This window comes from Eulemur rufifrons, chromosome 29, assembly GCF_041146395.1.
Source record: "Eulemur rufifrons isolate Redbay chromosome 29, OSU_ERuf_1, whole genome shotgun sequence".
Taxonomy (NCBI): domain Eukaryota; kingdom Metazoa; phylum Chordata; class Mammalia; order Primates; family Lemuridae; genus Eulemur; species Eulemur rufifrons.
In genome coordinates this window covers 19,740,228-19,759,835 of record NC_091011.1, presented here as the reverse complement: position 1 = coordinate 19,759,835, position 19,608 = coordinate 19,740,228, and the positions used below count along the sequence as shown (strand labels likewise).

At 43.3% G+C, this 19,608-nt stretch overlaps 1 protein-coding gene across 3 annotated transcripts in view; it reads left to right on the top strand.

Annotated features, from left to right (window-relative positions):
- The window catches only part of NPSR1 (neuropeptide S receptor 1), a 176,582-nt gene that overhangs the window by 155,429 nt on the left and 1,545 nt on the right, over positions 1–19,608 (top strand). For all 3 annotated transcript variants that reach the window (XM_069462013.1, XM_069462011.1, XM_069462012.1), the window contains 2 exons: positions 1,831–1,907; positions 16,407–16,493. In XM_069462013.1, the coding sequence (XP_069318114.1) occupies positions 1,831–1,907; positions 16,407–16,493 (164 nt within the window). The remainder of the gene's footprint in view (positions 1–1,830; positions 1,908–16,406; positions 16,494–19,608) is intronic.

Genomic DNA, 19,608 nt, shown 5'->3' with positions numbered 1-19,608 from the left:
CAATGAATGTTAGGGGCAGCCGGGCTATTAGGTGCTTGGCAAGCTAACAGAAGAGCTGGGACTGGCTTTACACTCAGCTGATTGGTCCTAAGTTAAAAAAAAGAGGGTGTGACTTGGGCCCAAATCTCTAAAACAGAAGACCTTTCTTAACTTTTCAATTGTGTACATGGTGGATGGTCAATAAATATTCCAATTATTGATCAATTAAATACTGAGGTTGCAATTATCATCATACACCACTAACGTTTCCTGGTGGGTGCAACCTTACCTTGTATGGTATTTCATTTATCTGGGGAAGAATTTTCCATGTTCTAGAAAATATTCAACTTAGGGTTGAACTCACTAATAACTTTTTTCTCATTTTTTCTTTACTGCAGGCATACACATTTTCAAAAAAGTCCCTGGGCAGTTATATGAGAAAGAATGGAAATGCTCCAAAAAGGCCCCGAGCTTTCCTGGAGCGCTCAGAGGGGTTCGCTGAGCAAGAATGGAAAAGGCAGTGAGAAGCAGAGCTTTAACACTGTCATTAATTAAGTTATATTCTAAAGATCATTAAAAGCAGTTAGTGCTTTGTCAGCTACTGCAAACTGGAGCTCTGATTTTTTTTCTTTAACTAATGATTCTCAAGAGGGAAGGTTGCACAGTTTTAAAATAAAGCACTGCTTTGTCCCAAAAGCTTTTATTCAAGGTGCTTATATTCGAAATGTCAGGTAATGTTAAGGAAGAATATAAATTTTTATATTTATCAAAGAGGACATAGGGTACAAAATTTGCTGATGCTTTTGAATCATTAACACTTTGTTAGGCACAGATTATATCACGCAAGAATTGATGTGATATACTGTGAAAAATGAGCAAAAAAGACAGGAAAGGATATACCATGTTTTAAATCTCCACTAATTTTTCAAGCACTGGGCTTGGCACCTTAAATATTGTCACAAAACTTTGAGAGATTTGTATTGTTAACTCTATTTTACAAAATTTCAGCTGAAGCTCAGTGTATTCGTTATCTATTGGTACATAACGAATTATCATGAAGCTAGTGGCCTAAAACAATACACATTTATTATCTCACAGTTTCTGTAGGTCAAGGGTCCAGACATGGCTTCACTGGGTCCTCTCCTTGGACAAGGCAGTCTTAGGATATTACCCAGGGCTAGGGTGTCATCAGAGGCTGGAGTGGGAAAGAATCTTTTCCAATCTCCCTCAGGTTCTTGGAAGAATTAATTTCCTTGTGGCTGTAGGATTCGGATTGGTGGCAGCTTGCTTCTTCAAAGCCAGCCATGAAGAGCGACGCTAGCAAGACAGGCTCTACATTCTATGCAATCGCACACATCCCATCCCCTTTGCCACATTGCATTGATTAGAAGCAAGTCGCTGGCTCTGCCCACACTCAAGGGGAGAGAATCACACACAGGCTTGAAAACCAGAGGCAGGGATCACAGATGCCACCTTAGAGATTGTCTAAAGTCAAGGTCATACAGCAGGCAAGTAGTAGAGAGACCTATGTCTTTCTGACCTCAAAGACTGCATTTGGATTCTAATCACAGCTCTACCTCTAACCATCTGGGTTACATTGAGGAAATTGCTTAACTTCACCAGGTTCTAGCCTTTTTTTCACTTGAGACAGAAGTTGCTCCATCCAGCTGATATTTAGGGTGGTTTTCAGTTTCTATTGGCTGTAATTCTACAGTCCACAAGTATGGCGGCAGGTGTGGGTAAGGGATCCTCCCTCTACCTCTCACACTAGGGCAAGTGGGAGTGGTTCTCTCCATCTTCACAGCAGGGATCCATCAGCTATTTTAATATTCCCTTTGGTCCTTTCTGCAGCGTCATCTATGGCATTGTGATCCGAACTATTTGGATTAAAAGCAAAGCCCATGAGACAGTGATTTCCAACTGCTCGGGTGAGTATCTCATCTGCATTGCGAACTTTCGGCTAATTTTGTTCCTGCAGGGGTTTTCCTCTAGCAAATGTGAGCTGGGCTTGCTGGATACATGAGCCTGCAGGATTGTATCAGGACCCAGCCTGCAGACCAGACCCACTGACGTCTGTCCCAGGCAGGCTCTCTCCTTCCTACGTGACCTCCCTGAGAAGTTGGAGAAGGAAGGGGGGACTTTGGGAGAGTCAGCAGAAAGTCCCTTGAAGCAGCCTTTGAGCCGGGATCTGAGCAGGCAGACTGTTTGAGGAGGCTATCACATGTTCAGCAAACACAAGGGTGGGCTTTCCTATTTGGCTTGAACTTACAGATGGGTCAAACTGCCATCTGTCCATAGAATGACCCTGGACCCTAAGCCAGTCAAGGCACAGTCCCTACTTTCCCTGCTGCCCCAACACACCAGCTCAAACCAGACTGAGCCTGCAGCTGCCTGCTACAACCCTCCTCCAAATTCCTTTTTAGTAAACCTATGCGACAGACTCTGAGACCCGGAAGGGTGCCCTGCTTTCCAGGCAAACACTACTGGAGGTGACTGGGGTCGACCTGGAGAAAACACAGCAAACCAAGTGTCGGGAAGGAGAGGAAAGGGCTGCTAGCTTTCTGTTTGTTATAACCTGACAGCTCTGCGGGAGACTGGCTCTGCTCAGTCCATGCCCCGCCCATTCCTTCTGCACGTGCACAACACACACACAGCAAAGGTTCACATACACCAAAATACACACAAGCACACACACCTCCACACACCCATTCTCCCCTTTCTTTTATTTGACCTAGAAATTGCTCTTTTGCTTCCACTTCCCTGAGCATTCCAAACAGCAAACACACACACGTACTCACATCCACAAATGTGTACATACTCCCACCCACTTGCACTCACATGAGGACAACCAGCTCTAACACACATGTCTGGAATAAGAAGAGCTGCTTTCTGTTCCAGATGTGCCACTACAGCTGTGCTGCCTTGTATAGCCACGTGACCTCTCTGGGCTCCAAGAGATTAAAATAAGAGGATAGACTAGATCCTCTCTAAGTCCTCCCCTTTTCAGACTTTGAGCTAATATCTTTATTGAACCGAGACTGAGCTTGTTTTCTCCTGCTCAAAGCCAAAAGGATCCTCAAGTATTATTGGCCACTGATAATCTGCGTCTATTTCCCCAGGAGAATGAGTTTCCAACTGAATTCAGTTCAATTCTGTGTTCTCCTGTATGTCAGGAGTAAGAGAGGGAGAGAGAAAGGGAAAGGAAAGAAAATATAAGAATCATTGTTTATAATGAGGAAAGATTGAAAAAGATCTGAATGCCCTACAATGAAGGACTGAATATAATAACTATATGGCCATGCAATTAAACACTACAGCTGTAAAAATTGTTATGTCGAGTATATTTATACTTACAGAACAATGACTACACTGTATTAGGTTAAGAAAAAGAAAGTATGGTATCACTTTTCTAAATATGTGCATATATAATATATGTGCGTGTATAGGTAGATGAGAGCTAGCTAGACAGAGAGATGGAAAATGTCAGGAAGGACAAATACTAACTGTTATAGTGATTATCTCTGAGGCATAAAATTTTACTTCGTTTTTATTTTTTTTCCCATTTAACCATATATTAACATTTTCTGTAATGACATAAATTGTATAACATGAAACAATAGCCCAGTGGCCCTTTAGCCTGGATAAACAGCCCCTATTTTTCTAGCTGTATATATGAGAGATATTAATTTTTTTAATCATCAACTCAGCCCCTACAAAGAAGTACATTTTTGATGCACTTCTCTGTGTAAACTTCATGCTTGGACCCTCTAAAGCTCCATGCTGGGACTGATAACGTATGTATTTATTGACACTATGAATCCCTATACTTCTACGAGTTTAAAACTTGCATGCTCAGTGAATAGGTAATCGCCAAGATGAGATATATTCTGATACACAGGTAGGACTGGGTGCCACAGCAGTGAGGAAGCACCGGAGGCTGATAGGAGAGATGTGATAGATGCTCTGCCAGCCTGCAGTTCTCTCCTTGCTGAGCCTCCCGTGATGCCTGAAATTCACGTCAATGAGCCAGTCCTTTTTCATTTAGATATTGTGCCTAGGAGAGCCCAGGAGGAGTACATTTGTTGCCTGGAGTGAGTAATGTACCTTATGCAAGTATAAACTGATTATGTGGGAAGTCACTTAGCAGAGGGCATGAACCTGGTTTCATGGTGGACGGGCCAAGTGTGGTGGGACCAGAGGGTTTAGGAAGGTCCAGAACTTTGGTTGGAGGGGAGCAGAGGGGATGGGGAGTGTCTTAGTCTGCTCAGGCTACCATAACAAAATGCTACAGATTGGATGGCTTAAAAAGCAAAAATTTATTTTTTCAGTTCTGAAGTCTGAGAAGTCCAAAATCAAGGTGCCAGCCAGTGCATTTCCTGGTGAGGCTTTCTTCCTGGCTTGCAGACAGATGCCTTCTCTCTGTGTCCTCACATGGCAGGAAGAGAGAGCCCAAGCTCTCTGATGTTTGTTTTTATAAGGCCACTAGTCACATCATGAAGACTCTACCCTATGACTTCATCTAATCCTAATTATCTCCCAAAGGTCTCACCTCCAAATATCATCATATTAGGGTTTAGGGCTTCAAAAAATGAATTCTGGGGAGACACAAACATTTGGTTCATAACAGGCAGAGAGGTGGAGGAGAAAGACTGCGGAAAGAAAAGACCAACAGAGTAAGAACAGACGAAGGCTGCCCATTCAGAGTTGCTGTAACCAGAGAGTCAGCTACTCTCACTTGCCTTTTGGCAGACAGAGGAGTGGGAAGGCTTTACAGTGGACAAGAATGCAAGACTCCAGGTGTGCCCTGGATGGGGGCTTTGGCCGGCAGAAGCTGTTGGTGGACTAACTGGGTGTAGGCACTTCCTATCAGAAGGAAGAACATTTAGAAAAAGAGGTGGTAAATGACTTTCAGAAGAGCTCAAAATGAAAAAAAAAAAAAAATTATTAGAAACTCAAACGCAGGGTCTTTAGTGTGGCTTTCCCTCCATGGCAGTCCCTCCAGTGTTCTGTCTTCAGGGAGCTATTCCAGCCTCATCTCCTGGAGTTTTTGTTTTGATATATTTAACATCTAAAAGCAGAGTCATGCCTGGTAGGTTCAGGGCCCAATTTTGTTGAGGCAGGTGAGGGCTTCCTGTACATTCAGATTCAAATCAGACTGGTTTAAACTCCTGTCCTGTGATTTTTACCAGTTCCAGGAGGCTGGCATGTTCCTCTCTGCCCCTCGGAGCTCTCACCCTTCCTATCTCGCTTCCTACAGCTCTCTGTTCCCTCCACTCCCAGCCCAATGAGCCCTGGAGCCCACCCCATTTTCCTTGAGTTCACCACTCCCAAGAGGTCATACAGCGGACTCCGCTGGAGGTTTGGGTGATAGAAGGTTTCCACAGTGCCAGCTACTCACCACCATTTCTCAGCAGGCCTCTCCTCGCTGTTACTGAGCTCCTGTCTCTCTCCAGAGTCCCCCGTGTGCCTGCACTCTTGGGCTGCCCCAACCTCCAGTCTCCGAAATGGCACAAAGCCACTCAGAGGTTTGTTTCCCACTGATAGACAGAATGTCATTACGCCTCCCCAAAGGTGGGAATGGCTACAGTCAGTGTTTATTGTTTAATACAGTTTTATACCCCCATTACACTTATTTTGTAGTTGTCTATATATTTTATTACCATCAGTGACCTTCTGGAATGAGGGCAGCTGGTATTCTCAAAAATTCATATACTCTTTATATCTTATTCATAAATGGAGCTCACTTGATTTCCCATCTGTCACTACAGCCAAGCCGCTCTGGAGTTGGCAGGTAAGTGGGATCTCCAGCTGTGTCAGCAGGCCAGGATTATTGCTCATCAACAAGGGGACATTAGCCATGATTAGTGTGAACAGAAGCTCACTTTGTAAACACTGGCTGAAAAATTCAAGCCATCCTTGGTGTAAGAACCACTCTTCTTGCTGACAAATATGTCTGTTTTCTCCCACTCAAAGGCTGACAGAAAGACAAAGAACCGTTTCAAAAATGATTTAAAGACTTTCCCACAAACAAGCGTGCAGGGTGAGAAGTAGAGGAAATGAGGTTTCCAATCTCATATGTTATCTTTCATAAATGAGCGTGCTGTTCATGACCCCGGGTATCTGCTCGTACAAAATAGAACATTTACTGCAAGGGGGCAGGAGATTGGGGAGCGTATGCACGGAATACGCAAAGTGTAGCATATTTAGATATAACTGTGCCCAGCCATTATGCTTGGCAGAGGTGATATGATCCATGATATGTCCAAATTGCATGTTTCAAATGAAATGAGGCAGAATGGGATGGAGAAAGATGCTGTGGATTAGGAACTGGGTTGGGTCCTATTCACTTTCTAGCTTAATGAATGTAAGAGAAACACATTAACTGCTCTCAGTACCAACTTCTTTATCAGTAACAGTGGACAGAATGGTTTCTCTACCAATACTACATTTTCAAAAAGATGTGCAAGAAAAACATAAAGATACAAATAAAAGATTATAACATGTTCGTGAATAGTAAGATTCAATGTCATAAAGACAGGGTTGACCCTCCCCAGCTGAGTTAATAGAGTTCCAGCCAAAATTGAATTGAAACATTTTATTGAGTTTGACCAGCTGATTTAAAAATATACATGGAAAATTCCAGAGCCAAGAATAGCCAAGACATTCCTGGAGAAGAAGAACAAGGTAGAGGCATTTTCTGTACCAAATATTGAGATTTATTGTTATAAAGCCATAGTGATCAAAAGAGTATGGTATTGGCACAATACAATAGACAAATAGAAAATAAAACAAGTCCTAAACTGACCTACAATTACATGAGAACTTGATAGATGTCAGAAGACATAGGGGAAGAAATAAAATTGTATCTTTACCTCAATCCATAGGCAAAAGCAATTTCCAGGGAAATTAGAGGATTAAATGTAGAAAATAAGACTTTGTCAATTCTTTTTAAAAATGTAGGATAATATCTTTATGATATTGGGGTAAAGAAGGGTTATTTCTTTTGGGATTTTTCCCCAACATATTAAGGGAGGACAAATGTTATTGTTACATGGATACACTGTGTAATGCTGAAGTCAGGGCTTTCAGTGTGTCCATCACCGGGAAACTGTTCATTATACCTGATAGTTAAGTTTTTATCCCACACCTCCCCTCCCATCCTTCCCCTTTCCTGGTTTCCGAAGTCTTTTGTGCCTGTGTGTGAACCCATCAGTTAGCTCCCACTTAGTAGTGAGAACATGTGGTGTTTGTTTTTCCATTTCTGGGATACTTCATATAGGATAATGATCTCCAGTTTCATCCAATTTGCTACAAAAGACATTACTTCATTTCTCTTTATGGCAAAGCAGTACTCCATGGTATGTACCACACCACACATTTTCTTTATTCACTCATGAATTGATGGACATTTAGGTTGATTCCATATCTTTGCAATTATGAATTGTGCTGTGATAAACATTTAAGTGCAGCTGTCTTTTTGAGAAAATGATTTCTATTCCCCTGGGTAGATACCCAGTAGTGGGATTGCTGGATCTAATGACAGATCTACATTTAACTCTCTGAGGATCTCCATACTGTTTTCTGTAGGGGTTGCAGTCCCACCAAGAGTGCATAAGCATTCCTTTTTCTCTGCATCCATGCCAAAATCTGTCATTTTTAATAATAGCTATTGTGACAGGGGTAAGGTAGTATCTCACTGTGGTTTTATTTTGCATTTCCCTGATAATTTGTGATATTGAACATTTTTTAATATATTTGTTGGCCATTTGTCTATCTTCTTTTGAAGAAATTCTGTTCGTGTCTTTTGCCCACTTTTTGATGCAGTTTTTTTGTTTCTTTCTTGCTGATTTCTTTGAGTTCTTTGTAGATTCTGGAAGGAGGGATTATTTCTTAAACAAGATATAAGAGATATTAAACTGAATATGGATATATTTGACTCTTGTCAAAGGAAAAGAACCCAAAGTCTGTAAAATAATCTAAAGAGGTGTATTCTGAGCCAAATATTTGTGACCAGCCCAGAGCACATGGCCTCAAGAGGTCCTGAGGATTTGTGCCTTCAGGAGCTGGGTTACAGTTTGGTTTTATACATTCACAGAGACAGGAATTACATATAAGACCCTAAATCAATACATGGAGGGCGTACATTGGTTTGGTCTGAAAAGACAGTACATCTCAAAGTGGCTTCTAGGTTATAGGTGGATTTAAAGATTCTTTGATTTGTAATTAGTTAAAGAAATGAAGCTTTGTCTAAAGGCTTGGAATATTTCAACTTAAGATAAGAATATCTGTTAATCACAGACAAGCCACCAGAACTTTACCAAAATTCAAGTGATCTGTTGAGTGAATTGATGGCCTGCAGGTATGGTTTAAGCTTTGTGTTGTACAACCCTACCTCTGTTAATGAGTTACAAAGGATATCTCCAAGAAGGGAGAGAGGCATGACAAGGCATGTCTGACCTCCCTTTCTATGGCCAGCAACTCAGCTTTGGGGTATTTCTGGAGTTCCCTTGACCAAGAGGGGGTCCATTTAGTAAGCTGAGGGCATAAGATTTTATTGCAGTTCACATTCTGTTGACATTTAAAAAGTCAATCCACTAAGTGGAAGTGTAACTGAGTCTAAGCTGGTACCACTCACTGCAGGACAATCAATAAGTCGAGAAGCAAGGCGTTGGGGAAAGAAAGTGACTTTTATTTGAAGAGCCAGCAAACCAAGAAGATGGTAGACTAGGGTCCTAAAGAACTATCTTAAGTTGGTATGAACTTTAGGCTCTTATCTTTAGGGAAGAAGGAAGGGGAGTTGTAAGAGGTAGCTGAGGACTGGATATTAGCAAGGGTCTGAGGAAGTTGTAAAACATCTTTGCTCTTGGTCAGTTAACTTTGGAGGATGAAGGTCAGGATGTTCCTACAAATCTTTAACATAGCATTGGTACTGGAACATACGCTTTCCTTATCTCCCCGGGGGTTAGTTTCTGGGAAAAGAATGATTGTCACCTTTTTTCTAGCTTATGGTGCAGAGCTAAGCAAAAGCTTTTAACCTAAAGGATGTTACCGCAGGGGGTCGGAAGCAAAATGGAGCTAGTTACATTAAGACTCCCTTTCACTGTCGCAGGAGAAGCTGGTTGCAGCACATATATCTGGAAAATGATTGGTATCCACAATATATGAAAAACTCCTAAAAATCAATTAAAAATATTTTTTAAAAAGATAAATAGGTTTGAAAAGTCAGGAAAGCCCAAACAGGGATTCCACAGAATTAGAAACAGAAATGGCCAAAATTAAGGTTTTCAACCTCATTAATAATTAGAAAAGTGCATGTTTAAACCTCAATTAGATATAACTTTCCACTCACAGGGTTAGTGAAATTTTAAAAGTCTGATAGATCTATGTATTGACAAAGATATAAATTTCATAGTTTATTTTGGCAGTGTCATTTCTCAAAAACTTAGTAGGCTTCTGATCTATTTGCTTCCAGTTAGTTTCATGTACCAGCAATCATATCCAAAAAGACTTTCTTAATATAATTCTCAGGCCTGATTTGTTTCTTTGCTTCCTCGCCCAGTCTCTGCCTCTCAATTTAATGGAAGCTAGTTTGAGGCGTCTGAAGCAATAGGTGAGAGGCTACATCCACATCCTGTGCTCTTAGCCTCAAGGATGAATCTTAATGGGTCTCTGCTGGTTAAAGCCTCTCAAAGTTATAGCTTAAGTTGGGGACCAGGGCCATCTTTGTTGGCTGGGACCTACACACTTGGAAGGAGCCCACGTTTAGTTTAATGCTCTGCCTGCATTTTCATTTTGCGCTGGACCACACACAAAGTAGGCAGCAGTGCTGTTGGGAAATAGAAATAGCTGGCATTTGCAACTCTGCAAGATGCCAAATTTGGGGACTTTCTATAACTCCCTTTCATTTTTGTTCATAAGCCAACCAACTCTTGTCTAAGTTCATTTCTTTTTCCCAATATCTTGCTAAACACAAGTGGTAATGATCAGTACATGCTATTAACATTTACCAACCTCATCCCCTGGGCTCCAGGCTCAGCAGGCACAGCCAGCCTCCCCAGGCATCATATGTAACACTTCTATGGAATGGATCTCCAGTGCATCCCGGCTTCCAACCTCAGTTGCCTTGCCACATGCTGCCTGCTCACTAAGCCAGTGCCACATGTTTTAGGTTTTTATTAAGACAGTACTGTGTACGAGGTACCAATGTCTGCTTTAGTTAGGGAAACACTAGCAGCTGTGTAAACTGCAAAATCGGTAGCCTTAACAAAATAGAAGTTTATTTCTTGCTCAATTAAAGTCCAATTGGCAGTAAATGCCCAAGGGAAGGACATTGTTCCACATGGTTATTCAGAACTTCAAGCAAGTGGAGATTCCACCACCTTTAATGGAAGACTGCTAAGGTATTCCTCAGTATCTACTTTCAGCAGGTAGGGATAGGGGAAGAGAGGGGGTGGAAGATTGCTCAGGTGGTTTACCTGGGCCAGGTTTGAGGACGGTAGACATCAATTCTTCCCAGGTTCCTTTAGGCAGAACTTAGGCACATGACTACACCCTGCTGAAAGGAAGGCTGGGAACTGTTGTCTAGCTGTTGCTACCACCCACGTTCATTGCCTACTGCTCAAAAGGAAGCCAATACACTGAGACAGAAAGCATTGTGGTGGAGAAAGAATTTAATATCACAGGGTGCCAAGCAAGGAGATGGGAGAAATTTCTCAATTCCATCTCCCTGAGAATTTGGGGGCTAATGTTTTTAAAAGTAGTTTAGTGGGCAAAGGGCTAGGGAATTGGGTCTGCTGATTATCTGGGGATGAACTCGTAGGGTTGGGAAGCAGAAATTTTCTCCTTGCCCTGAGATAGTTCCTGATTAGAGGGTCACGGGACCTGTCAAGTCAGTTTCCAAATATGGCCACTGGTCAGTTGTCCCCCCACCCCCGAATGCAGAGTCTGGAATATATCTCAAAGACCAGTCTTAGGTTTTACAATAGCAGTGTTATCTACGGAAGTGATTGGGGAAATCACCAATCTTATTCTAGTCAAGAATACATGGCTCCTAAGCGGTAAGCAATTACAGAAAGGCAAGCTAGGGAACAATGGCTGGTTTTGTTTTGTTTTGTTTTTTAACTATGCCTACACATTGGCAGAGTTCAGGACCCTACCACAATTTGGCCTTTTATTAATCTTATAAAGGGTAGTTTCACTGTGTGCCTGGGCAGGGGGCAAGGGACAGGTTTGGTGATCAGCTCTGCATAATTATTTTAGGTCTTTCAGAGTTTCTGGCTCTGCCTGATCTGAGGAGCTGATGTACAGGAAAGACTAATTGGTGAGTTAGATGATACCTCCTTATAACTAGCTGGTTTGCACTGGGCTAAAAATCTCCTGAGAAAAGAACTCTAAATGCTTTCATACTTGCATAGGTCCAGGCTTATGCAGGTATGTCCAGCTAGTGGGGAGAGAGGGAGCACCTCAAATGACAAGAAGGGAACAATAAGATCGATGAAAGTAAAGACATGCTGGAGAAGATGGGCTCGGCCACAGTGAATGCAGACCAGGAAGACGGCCTTAGAGTCAAAGGGAACTGTAAGTTCTGAGTCACTGAAGGGCATTCCTACCTAAGCACTCCAGCCATCTGTCACCATCTAGGGAGGAAAATGCCCTGTGTGAAGCTAAAGGAGCTGAACCCCTGGGAGCTTAAGCAACTATGCCACAGGCCCCTGAACCAGCAGAGCACAGAAGAGCAAGGTCATTTTCTTGCTTCCTGGCAGAAGAGCTTTGAGAGCAGATATCCCAGGGAAGGGTAGTGGTGCTGAATAATCCCCAGCCCAGAGATAGAACTGAGGACCTGCGAGGCAGAGCAGAAGAGCAAAGCAACCACCCAGGGGCACAAACAATAATGACCCTTCTAAGTGAGCTTAGAAGTGACCATGGCTACTGAGTAGCTGGCACTCAGCCAGAGCTCCTCCAGAGGAGATGGCTGACAAAGAGAGGCCTGGGTGGAGTGGCCTGGGGCTGCCCAGGGCAGCTGCAGTGACCATGGGAAGCAGGATCCGGACAGAGTCCCTGCAGAGGCACAGGAGGTGGCCCAGGCTGAGACACCCCCTGGGTCTGTCAGAAAACTAGAGGTTCAAAAATATGCTGGGAAGGAAATGATTGATGTCCCACAGACAAGTGTACAAGGCCTAATGCACTAAAAATATTTAACTGATAAGTTCCAGGGGCATTTTTTATATTTGTATTTACAGAGGCTATTACTGTTTAAAATGAATTTCAAGTTTTAAAAATTTTAGAAATCAAGAAAAGCTGCTTTAAAAAGTTTAATTTTTAAAATCAACCTAAAGTACATAAAGTTTCCAACATGTGAAACATATTTATTTATTTATTTTTTCAGCATATTACAGGGGTACAAATGTTCAGGTTACATATATTGCCTTTCCCCCACCCAAGTCAGAGCTTCAAGCATGTCCGTCCCCCAGACAGTGAGCACCGCACCCATTAGGTGTGAATATACCCATCCCCTCCTCCCCCCTCCCACCTGCCCGACACCCGATGCATGTCACTGCTATATGAAACATATTTATTTTTAAAAATTGTCAGTTAGACTTCTTTGTTTCTAAACAAATCACCTGAACTCATTATAGGACCATAAGTGAATTCCCCAAGCCCCAGGAATAAATTCTGCCTCCATTTAGCATCCCAAGGTATTGTTCCAGCTTCAGGTGCTCACCCCACATAAAGATGGGTTCCCAGTGGCTCTGTAAGAGGCCTGCAGCCAGGGAAGGTGAGAAACCAGACGTGGCCATTTGGAGACCAAATTTCCAGCATGGGCCCCCATTAGGGATGTACCTTGAAATTAAAACAGTCAGTGAGCTTCTTCCAGTCCGAAATCGAAGGGACCTGCCACCTCCAGGCTACCCAAGCTGTTAATGTACAGTGACAGCTGAATTTAACTGCTTTTTACTCCAGCTCAATGCCAAGGCCTGAGTAGAAATAATCCTTTTATCTCCCAATAAAGGAGAATGACTGGCATTTTGTAGCTCAGCTCTCTTTGAAGAGCCATCTTTAGAAGCTGGAGGCTTTGCATCTCCTGCCGTGGTCAGATTAAAGACGCTTTTCGCCGATCTCAGGGCAGGTAGTTGATTATGTTGTCACCCAGTTGCCCTGTGGAAAGTACTGCGAGTTTCTGTTTTAAACAGATTTCAGAACACAAATGTCATTTCTGAAAGACCAACTGAGTCTTTAGAGACATACTGTTTAGAAGCCAGATGTTACCTAGGACCAGCTAGCAGGGATGCTTGGAAAGAATATAATTTGTTCAGCTGTCTTCTTTACTTCCCCCCCCCACAGGTAGAATCCCACCCTGATCATTTTCTGCTGTATGTAATTTCCATACAGATAACAACCTTGTGTAATAGATGGTCTAATTTAATCAGACCTTCTATTCACTTCTATAAAGACAGTTCATATTCCACCTGAAATGCCATTAAAACGTCATTCACCCCAACTGATAAAGCAACCAACATCCCCAGCGTGTGACTTGGTACTTTGAATATTTTATTCCTCAAAGTAACTCTGTGAGTATGGTTTTCTACACCTCACTTTTTAAATAGGAAAACTGAAGCTGAGAAGTTTGGCTAATTTGCCTAAATTTACACAGTTAGCAATTGGTAGAGCTGAAGGATGGATTCCAGCATGATCCCGAAGCCTGTGTCCTCCCCAAGATACCATCCCGGAAATCAAGGTTTCTCCGCCTTGGCACAATTGGCATTTTGGACTGGAATATCCGTTGTCATAAGGGGCTGTCCTATTCATTGAAGGATGTTTGGCACCATTCCTAGCCTCTGCCCACTAAATGCCAATAGTGCTCGTGTGCACACACACACACACACACACAATTGTGACAACCAAAAACGTGTCCAGGCCAGGTTTGATGGCTCATGCCTATAATCCCAGTGCTTTGGGAAGCTGAGGCAGGAGGATAGCTCAAGCCCAGTTTGAGGCTCCAGTGAGTTATGATCACACCACTGCACTCCAGCCTGGGTGACACCCTGCCTCTAAAACAAACAAACAAAAAATGTGTCCAGATATTGCCAGAAGTCCCCTGGAAAGCAAAATTACCCCCAGTTGAGAAACGATGCTGTAAATGCTTCTGCTCATTGGCTTCCTTACAGCGCTAAGGTTTTATGGACCTATGAAATGCACAGGATAATTTAAAGACCATAATGGTACTAAAGAGTGGACTTATAGATATACATTAAGGAATATGAGTCAATTATAATTACTATTTTAGTTCTTTGCACCCAAAAAGCCCCTATTCCTGTTATTCCTGATAACAGCTTGTCCTCTCCAGTGAGTAAATATTCACACTCCAAAGCTCCCATGGCCTCCTGCTGCTTCAGAAGTTTGGTCCAAACTGCTTCCAAAGACATTCAAGTTCTCTCCAGTCTGCCCTCGGTTCTCCTCTCCACACTCAAACCCCACGTGCTTGCAGGCTACAGCCAAGCAAGATGACTCACTGTAGTTCAAACTCATCCTACATTTTCTTTTTCCATGTCTGGCTGAGGATACTCCCTCTGCTTCCCACGTCTCCCAGGCCCACGCCTGCACCCCGCCTTCGCCTTGGGCCCCTTCCCGTGTCGTTCCAGCTTACCCGATGCTCCCTGCGCCTCCCACACAGCCTCCCGGCACAGCGGTGGAAAAATGGGTCTCTCCTCTGTCCACAGTCGGTTTGCATTTGTCTTAGTCCATTTTCTGCCATTATAACAGAATAGTACAGACTGGGTACTTTATAAAGGAAAGGGATTTATTTGACTCATGGTTCTGGAGGCTGGGAAGTCTAAGAGCATGGCCCACCTGGGGGGATCATCCCAGGCAGAAGGTGGAAGGCAAAAGTGAATATATGAGACAGAAAGAAAGGCAGGCCAAACTCATCCTCTGTATCAGAAGCCCACTCCCGCAATAGCATCATTAATCCATTCATGAGCGCAGAGCCCTCATGGCCTAGTCACCACTTAAGGGACCCACCTCCCAATACCATTGCAATGACAATTAAATTTCAACATGAGTTTTGGCTGGGATATTCAAACCATAGCAGCAGCTCTCTCATCTCCCCCAGCCTTCGAAGAGTGTGCGATGGATTAAAAGTTCTTGGAGAACAAGAACTCTATTCCAGCCCTTCTATTCAGTCCTTATCTTTGAGCAGATGTGCTTTGCTTATTGGATTGGGCTGATTGGATTGGAGATGGGATTGAAAACATTGCAAAGGTAAACTTCTGACCCAGTTTCTGTGGGGATTAAAATAAATTTCATATATGAGAGCCGAATGGTGTCGTGAGGACGATTGAGCACAGCAGTTTGTCTCCCTAGTGTGCAACCTCCCTGCCCTGTGTGACTTAGATGCATTGGGTGGGCACTGACCTTGGCCGTCACCAGGGCTGTGCCCACTGAGCCCCACACAACAACTCCCAGCTGAGGGGCACTTGGGGCTGGCCCCCTCCATGCCTCCCTCACTGTGTGCTGTGGGGAGGTCTGCGTTCATCCAGAAGAAAGGCCCCTTTTCCTAATTTTCACAAAGGTGCCAGCCCTGGCAGAAGCCCTGACAATAAAAACCCTTCCACAGAGGTAAGGGATACTGCATTCAACATTTTCATCCCCAAATTTGTCATTTATCCACTCCTTTTATTAAGATCTATTACACTGAATTCTGCCCATCCTAATCAACCTTTGTTTTACCACTACTTCTTGACTCATCAGAGGTTGGTATTGATCGATTCATTCAACAAATATGCATTAATCATTCAATATGTTTATAGACTACAGAAGCTGAGAAAACAGAGCCCCTGTCTTCATCAAGCTTATGTTCTCGTGCATTCTTACATTAACCTCTCAAGTGTTTTACAATCAGACAACAACCAACATATGATTAAACTTATATCCAGGCTCCTATTTGACACCTCTGGCTTGAGCTTTTCTTAAGAGTGAACTTCTTGAGTTAGATGAATGAGTTGGTCTGGGGCAACAATTCTAGGAAAATGACATTGCCCAGGTTACAAAAGTGACCACATAGGTATCTCAGTATAGCACAGGTTTGGGAAATAGACTTCCACAGGGAAAGCCTCACCCCCTGCAGTCGCATGGTCTAATTCCAGCTGCACCTGATTCAGTCCATCCGACCAAGTCTCTTGAGGGACTCTGGGTGTTCCATAGCATTTGCATGTGATATTAAGCTGCAAACTGAGCATTTTTCAGCAACAACCCAGAGCCATCTTTATTCTGAAAATTTCCAAGGAGAGCCTTCTAGACTTAGGTGAATAGGATATAAGCAGTCCTATTTGTTTGCAAATTGTGGGTCTAACCTTTGATGTTTCTATTGGCAGAAACAAGATGTCGCATCTTGAGAACTTCATTTTACCATTCCCCTGTTGTATTGGCAGGTGGGAAACTGTGCACCAGCTACAACCGAGGGCTCATCTCAAAGGCAAAAATCAAGGCCATCAAGTATAGCATTGTCATCATTCTTGGTAAGCAGTGTCCCTCCTTGTGTCGTGGAACTGTTTGACTATTCCAAAAGCAAACTTGCACCTGGGACTTGGTGGCAAAAAGCTCACGCAAGAAAGGAATTGTTCTATGGGCACTTCTACTTTTGGCTGACTGGCAAACAATGTGTGGAACCCATCAGTCCATCTCTGGCTCCATCAAGAGTCAACATTTGGTTCCTAATGCCTCTCCTTATGAATACAGGTATCACCAAGGCTGTAGGTTGGATAATTTGGAGAAAACCTGATTAGGACCTACCTAGCTGAAGCAGATGGTCACATCACCTGCTCAGTCACTTCCTTTAAGACACACTCTCCTCCGGGGCCAAAGTTCATGAGTCAAGGGAAGATAAAAGTGGCTTTCCATTTCTTCTGGATATTAAATTTCAGGGTCACTACAAATCTCTCCCTTATGGCCACCTTCTCTGCCCTTCCACCCTCCTGTCTTCTGGCCGTTCCTTTTCCTTTCTTTCTACTCATAAGACTGTAAAGTCACCTTGCACTGTTTCCCATCTGAAATGCTCTGCTCGAGGGTGGGTGGCCTGGCTCACTTCCTAGCCTCATTTGCTCACCAACAATGCCACCTCCCTGAAGCCTCCTTGACAAGTCTTTTTAAAATAGCCCTCTCTAGTTTCCACATGGACTTATTTTTCTTTGTGGATCCTACTTCTATCTGACACTACAGGATATATATTGACTTTCTTATTGTCTGTCCTCCCTGCTGGAGTAATAAATCCATGAGGGCCATGACTCTGGCTTTTGTGTTACTTACGTTATTATCACCAGGGCCTAAAATTGGGTCCCACATATGCTGTTCAATTAATATTTGTTGAACGAATGAGTGCGGATATACAAAAAAAAGTAAAGGGATTTGTGCTATTTTCTTCTGATTTAGCTCAAATGCCCCCCTCCCTGCCCCTCTGGCAGGTTTTGAAGCTTCGAGAAAGCATAGCTCTTCCATTAGCTGCATGTCAAACCACCAGAACAGTCCTTCTCACATTTCTAAAATGCAACTGCAAAATGCCAAAAAGACCACACACGGCGTGACTCAGCCAGCAGAACACACACACAGAGCAACGCTGCAGGTGGAACTAGGGTAAAGCACATACAACCCACCAAGGCTCAGAAACCTTTCTTAGAGGCTTCCGAAGCAGATCAAAGGCTCCCTTGCTTTCCCACACAATCAGAATCACTGACGCGCCTTCCCTGGATGCTGAGCTGGGAAATATGGGCTTACACGTGTGTTCCAGAGCCAGCATAGCCCTTTTCAATCAGAAACCATTTTCCCAGGCCCTGTGGGGTCCTTTCTGTCTACAGGCAGGGGTGTCCACTAGAGAGTCAGCAAGTGCTGACACCCCCACCGGACCAGAATGGCCCTTCCTACAAAAATATGTTATAATGTCCCTTTACCACCCTGAAATAAAAGGTATACATAATACTACTGCCTACCCACCATAATGCTTAAAAAATCAATATATTGTCTCAAAAATAATATAAAGGAGGGATAGAAAAAATAATCCATAATAAAGCAATACCAATTTTAAGATGCAAATTCTTCATCACAGCTACACTAGAAGAATAATGAAGTAGTGAGATGCTTACACCTAGACATAGTAACAGCTACAAATGAAAACCAATACAGGTGTGTTTCATGGAGACGTAAAAAATATACACAGTATTGCTGTCAGTGACTTGATTTTCTGAGCAAGCAAAAAAAGTAAAAGTTCAAATTTGAGAAAGTAATCTTTTCTCTACTTATAAGGAAATTGAATTCCTGGGAAGTTCAGTATTTTTTTTTAAAAACATCTGTGTTCATTTATAAAGTAGAATTGGGTTTCAGATGGGGTAACTATAAACAGCGTTCTCCCCTATGTGAATGTCCAGTTGGGCATTCCAAGGCTGTATAGGGCGTGAGACACGTCGTTGCTGGCTGGGCTGCCTATACCGTGCAGGACGACTGGCATCCCCGTGACAACCAGAATCACCCCCCACACACTCACAAGCACACAGGGCCATTTTGCCCCTTGATGCCCCAAACCACTCTGCTGGGCCAATGTTGGAGTTAATCACCCAGAGTCCAGAATGCTCAGTTGTCTGTGTTTGAATTGCTCCCCTTTAAAACATCTCCAAGGTCTGGGGTGGGATGGGAGACCATAAGTCAGTCAGTTTTCCTCCTAAAGCTCTCCAACAAGTTACAGAATCCCCACTGAATAGTTACGGAGGAAAGTTTGCCCCTGCATGCTGATGGTCAAGGAACCAGACTTCTGCTCTAAGAAAAAATGCTATGGGTGTGAAAGGGGGAGACAGGGAGTGGAGAAGACGTGATAAGAAAGTAGGAGACGCATGTGTGTGTCCAGTCACCCCTAGAGTGTGTATTATACAGGCTTTCCAGAGAAATGGGGGGTGTGATGGTGGGAGGGAAGGGAGAGAGATACTAAAAAAATTTGGCTCATATGATTATGGAGGGAAAAGTCCCAAGATCTGCAGTTGGCAAGCTGTAAACTCCGGAGAGCCAAAGGTATAAGTTTTAGTCCAAGTCAAGAGGCCTGAAAACCAGGAGAGTTGATGGTATAAATTCCGCTTTGACTCCAGGTAAAGACAGGAGAAGACCAATGTCCCAGCTCTGAGACAGGCAAGCGGGGAGAGTGAATCTCCTCTCACTCAGCCTTTTTCTTCTGTTCAGGCCTTTAACAGATTAGATGAGGTCCCACCACACTGGGAGGGAAATCCGCTTTTCTCAGTCTACTGATTCAAGTGTTAATCTCATCTGGAAACACCCTCATACGCATCCAGAATAATGTTTAACCAAAATCTGAGCACCCCACGGCCAGGTCAAGCTGACACATAAAATTCACCTTCACACTGTGTATCCCCACTTCCTATCCATTTCCTTGAGGATTGGGAGCCAAACAGAATCAGGATGTCACACACATCAGTGGATTTGGAGAGTATTGGGTGGGTGTTTTTTGGAGACACTAAAACTGAGAAATGGAAAAGAAAATTGAGAACATCGTGATGAAACTGGGCTGAGCTGTGAAAACATGGGGATCACCCCTTTCTCCTGCCATACCCCCAAACAAAGAGTCACTATCTGGTCAAA